Source organism: Eubalaena glacialis, chromosome 12, assembly GCF_028564815.1.
Source record: "Eubalaena glacialis isolate mEubGla1 chromosome 12, mEubGla1.1.hap2.+ XY, whole genome shotgun sequence".
Lineage (NCBI taxonomy): Eukaryota > Metazoa > Chordata > Mammalia > Artiodactyla > Balaenidae > Eubalaena > Eubalaena glacialis.
The window spans coordinates 58,882,355-58,887,848 of NC_083727.1; the positions used below are offsets into that span (position 1 = coordinate 58,882,355).

The 5,494-nt window shown below is 40.6% G+C and overlaps 1 protein-coding gene across 1 annotated transcript; it reads left to right on the forward strand.

Annotated features, from left to right (window-relative positions):
• The first annotated feature begins 2,764 nt into the window (after window positions 1-2,764).
• Window positions 2,765-2,959, forward strand: LOC133102569 (H/ACA ribonucleoprotein complex subunit 3-like). Its single transcript, XM_061207571.1, has one exon. The coding sequence runs from the start codon at window positions 2,765-2,767 to the stop codon at window positions 2,957-2,959; it is 195 nt and encodes a 64-aa protein (XP_061063554.1).
• Window positions 2,960-5,494: the final 2,535 nt, after the last annotated feature.

The following is a 5,494-nucleotide window of genomic DNA, read 5'->3' on the forward strand; positions in this document are numbered from 1 at the left end:
GTTCTCAAGTTTTCTCATTAGACAATAATTTGGAAAGTTTGTGTAAAAGCGGCAGACTCTCTGAGAGGGCTCCTCAGTCTTGTCTAACCTGCAGTCTGACTGAGGCGTTTTTCCCACTGGGGATAAGAGGGGCTTCTCTGTGTGGCACCCATTTAGCAACAAACAACAGCTGGGTAGTTTTGATCCAGTTATAGCTACTAATTTGCAAGTTGTTCTAAGCAGATCTGAGCGATCCCACAACTTTCTCTGAGCTGTGTGCCTTGAGCTCAGAAAGTGGAAACATGATGTGCCTCTGCCTCCCAGGCTACCATGAGAGCCTCAGCTTAATGCGGAACTGATTTCATTCTTTGAGCAGTAATAGCATAGCGAGCACTTCAAAAAGGCCCATCCATCTCCTCTCCATAAAACGCTAATACCCTTCAATGTACCAAAAAAACTCCCCAAACAAAACAAAACAAAAAACCCAACAGGCTTTCACCCTTTGCATGGCAAACACCAACTGAAAAAAGCAAACAGGACCAAGAACATTTGAGTATCTTCTTTTGCAATCCATCCGTTATCCATTATCCCATATTGTAAAAATTGGAGAAAATACATCCTCTCTGTGGCTCGCTGTAAGCTTGAGCTTTGCTTATTCATGGGGAAGGGAGAGGGACAGCATCCTCCGTGGAATAGCCCCCAGCCCTCTCCAGGAGGCTGGCTGTGTGGGGCTCCTGCTCCTAGGTGTTGGCTGTGCGACTTCACATCAAAGCCACCTTCCTCAATTGGAATTGGGACCAGGGATCTGGGCAAGGAAATTCGGTCTTCAAGATGCACAGGAACATGAACTACTGAAGAGCCTGTGGCTCTGTCATCCTGGCCCACCTAAACCCCATTGGGAGATAACACCATGGAGTTCTTGGTTTCTCTTTGCCCTCATCAAATTTCCATACTGTCCAGAGTCAGTCTGATGCTTGGAGCACACAGTCACTTTCAGGGAGAGGTGTTTTTGGTGGAGACTGGGGACAGGAGGAAACTAGTAAACAGTTTCCTTAGTTGCATCACTTTTCCACCTATATTCAGGACTAGGGATCAGCCATTGGCTTGGAATACCAAGTAGTTATTTTTCTACACAGAAATGGCATGAGGAATATTTAACACATTGCATCGAGTATCAGTTTTAGAGAGTTTATCATCCCTTAGTTTTTAATGACTGGTTGTGGTTAAGAACTTGGACACTGGAACAAGATTCTCTATTCAAATTCTAGCTTTGCCCCAAAGCAGCACCATCACCTTAGACAAGTTACTTAACTTCTCCGGGTCTCCATTTTCCCATCTGTAAAATGGGGTTAGTAATAGAACCTACATCAAAGTATCCAGAACACCATCTGGTAAATACTCAGAATATGTTAGTTGGTGTTGTCTTATCACAGGTATTAGGAAGGTAATTCAATTTTATTTTGTGATTCCATTTTGTCAACATTATATAGGTAGCTTATTCTTCTTGCTGGAAAGTGATTGAAACAAACTATCCTAGACTCAAAAGGTAAAATTTTTACAAAAACCAACTAGTGCTTTTTGAAGGGATTTTTTCCCCCATTGATAACGATAGCATCTATAAAATAAACAAAATTCCTGACACATTTCTGAGTTAACTCGTATAGGGTATCATCATGGAAGAAATAAATATGCTGGTGTATTTCAATGGCCTGACAGATACAAGTCACCTTTAGATTTGAATCACGTAATATTTTCTTTCTATTTAACAGGTCTATGTTTGCGAAGGTTGGTTGGTATATTACTCTTTGAAATGATACTCTCTATTTAATTGGTTTTCTAGGACCTTCTGCAAAAGAAAGTGGAATTCTAGATCATTTTAAAATGAGAGCTATGAGACAGAGAAACTGAGGAAGACCATGTTCTTGATGGATAATACAACCGTGTTATCAGGTCACATAAAATACCTTCGCACTATTACTCTTTTCCACTCTGAGGACTCTCAGAAAAATAACTAAGAGAAGCTGAGATGAGGACTAGGAGAAATAAGGAGCAGGATTATTACAAAATATGGAATTTAATGTTGCTTTAGGGCTTTGGTTTTATCCTTTTATTGCAAAGGATATTCTGGTTTTCTCTTAGTCAAGTAAAGGGACAGTACGAAACATATACATAGGTTTTGAAAGGTCTGTGGAAAGGATGTTGTACGGTCTCACACAGGGTATTTGGTGTACAATGTGCCTAAGATTTGTAAATTCATATACAACAATTAATGAAATAGCTAAAAATTTTTGAGCACCTACTATGGGCCAAGCCATTTAGTGCTCATAAAATATCACATCATAAATATGCCATTGTTTTGATAGACTGTGAAGACATTGCTTTCTCTTTTCATCTTTACATCTCAAGTAACCTGCCTATGAATGATCTTTGTGCCAAGGATGACTGGTAAGAATGAGGATGTCTTCTCAGAACCTTGTTCCCCTCTCTTCTGGGCATGCTGCTAGATTATATCCTCCAGTCTCTTTGCATCTAGGTGGGGCCATATGATTAAATGCTGGCCAAGAAAAAGTGGTGGAAGTGATGCAGGCTACTTCTGCACTCTCTTGAGCTTCCTTTCTGTAGGCTGGATGGAGATGATCCAGTGATGGATTCCAAGGCCATAGAATATGGAGAAGGTACTAGACAGGAGGAGTCTGGGTCCCACACTGGTGAGCAGAACTACCCTTACATTGGTCAGTTAGAGGCAGCTGTGGACGGAATTGGAACCTCTGACTTCGGTGTGGTCATGTTTTTCCAGTATTACCTCAAAGAGCAGGGGGACCGGGTCTATACGGTGAAGAAACTTGACCCTATGGGACAACAGACCTGCTCCACCCATCCCGTTCACTTCTCCCCAGATGACAAATATTCTCAACACCAAATCACCATCAATAAACGCTTCAAGGTGCTCATGACCCAGCAACCGCGCCCCATTCTCTGAGGATGTCTTAAAATTTCATGTCTCTTCTGCTGCCTGCTAGCCCTGAAGAGACTTTCTGAAACCAAGCTCTTCAATCTGTGAGCCCTGAAGCCTTCCTATGACCCTTGCTCTTTGGAATCCGGTCTCATCATTGCCTTTGATCATGCTTGTCGTGAGGCAATCGTAGTAGCATCCTTTTTAAAGGGAAGAAGTTTAAATCTTCTTTTCATACTTTGAATCACTGCCAGGTTATTAAAATGATTTGAAAGAATAAAAGTACTACCCTTACACCTCATCCTGTAACGTGAACAGAAAACACTCTTGTTGAACTAAGCTCACTGAAATTTTGGAGTTGTTTGTTATACAAGCTAACATTGCTTACCCTGACTAAAACAGTATGAATGCTTCTTTACTAACATAGAAATGACTCAAAATAGTAAGAGTAGCTAACATCTGTTCAATATTAACTAAATGCAAGGACTGAAGCTTAGAGAGGATAAGTTACTAGACCAAGGTCATGAGCTAATGAGTGACAGAACCAGCATTGAAAGCAGGGCAGAATGACCTTGAAGTCATGCACTTAACCATTTTGTTTTGATATTTTCCTACGAAATATAACATTTATTATAACTGTTTTTGTATTATAGAAGTAAATCATGGGGTGAAGTTTGCTTCAACTGTTTTTGCTCTAATCATCATAAAATAATCTTGTGATAAGTAGCTATAAGTAACTATAATTTTCATAGCTGAAAATCTCTGTCCTTAGGTCATCGGGTACTCATTTCAGCACTTGAAACAATGTAAATAGATAGGTATCATCTTTACGGTTTTCTTCCCCAGCTGGACCAGGATACTTCAACTGAGACATAACACAACAGGTCCACCCACTTTTCTGTTTTTGATTTGGCAGGATTACTTTTTATTCCCATTAGTTCCACATCACCCATGTTACTCTGTGCATTCCAATGGTCAAAGGAGTATGGCCTCTGAGTCCCAATGGCCACAATCCTAGTGGTGATGGTGGAGGTGGTCTGTGTGAGTTTGGGTGGGCGGGGGCTAGGAGAAATGCCAGATAAGTGGCAAGATGGGTCTGGTAACCCACTACATTTTTGTTCCATGGGAATCCATTCTTTGTATTTCTTGTTTGTTGGAGCCTCCTGAAGAACATTATTTTTCTATCTCGTAAGTAAAATGTAGACACTCAAACTTCATTTACCTTAAGGAATTTTAAGTATGACTATGTGGGTTCCTTGTAGAAAAACCACTTTTAAAGTGTAAAAAAAAAAAAAAAAAAAAAAAAAAAGGTTTATTTTAAACCTAAATTAGAAACAAAAAGATCTGAAAACTCTGGAACCTATACATATAGAAATAGTTTTTTGGGGTCCATATGTTCCTCTTTGTAATACAAATGTGTCGAAAGAGCAAATATCTGCAAAAATCAACTACAAAGAATACCATGCGAGTTAATGCATATCAAGCCATTCAGTCACGAAAAAAATTTGGAGTAACCAGCAGTGGGTCCGTCGAGACTCACTCTCTGCAGTGGTGATAAAATCCCAGATGCTGTGCCAGCCGCGTGTGGAGGCTCCAGGTCGGAGGCACCCCTGGGATGTGTGTGCCTGGGGAGAGAGCAAGACCAGCTCAGCCTCGTCGTTTGAAAGCTTTGAACAGTCTGTTTGGAATGCTAATGGGTTGTGCTTTCTGCTGGTAGAGAAGGATGATTTTTTCTGCAAAGCATTAAATCATTCCCCACCCCCAGGTCTTTCCAGTAGTAGTGCTATCAAATTCTATCAAACAACTCTCTCTGAACTGATTTTTACATTCAACTTTGGAGAAGATACGCCGCAATCCAGAGGGACATAAGAAAGGCGGAATAAGGAAAGCAGGCCAAGTGAAAAAGGGGTAAAATGGGAAGGTCCTCAAAGGGTTCTTGGAGAAGAGGAAGGGGGAGAGAGGGGTGAGCGGGGGAGGGAATGTGGACCTAGTTACTGTGCACGTTGTCTGTGCAAGGCTGAAACCCGGAGCTCCTGAACACGTAATGGACCTTTGCCTAATCATATGGCAATGTCAATATTAGATGTGGTTTTGACTCCAGTTATAATATATTAATTTATAGAGAGGACACATATCGCAAACAGGGAGAGCTAGTTTGTTTTTTTTTTTTTTTAGCTTTTTTTTTTTAACATCTTTATTGGAGTATAATTCCTTAGAGTCTGTCAGAAAGAGAAAAACAAATACAGTATGCTAACACATATATATGGAATCTAAGGGAAAAAAAAAAAAGGTCATGAAGAACCTAGTGGTAAGACGGGAATAAAGACAGACCTACTGGAGAATGGAGAGCTGGTTTTTAATCTGACAGACCATCGAAGGGAATTGTGTTAACTAGCAATTTCACACATCTTTAGCTGAATGATAAATGGTGGTAAATGATGTTGTGCCTGAAGCAGAATGAGATCCTCCAGGGCCTCCCACACCACTGAGGGACAGATAAGTTTATTCCATGTAACACAGTGAGCGTAACGTTTTGCGTTCCTATCTTTGGAAACTAATGAC

Bases quoted from the DNA above. Each gene is read 5' to 3' on its own strand.
- LOC133102569 (XM_061207571.1), top strand. From the start codon at position 2,765: ATGTTTTTCCAGTATTACCTCAAAGAGCAGGGGGACCGGGTCTATACG.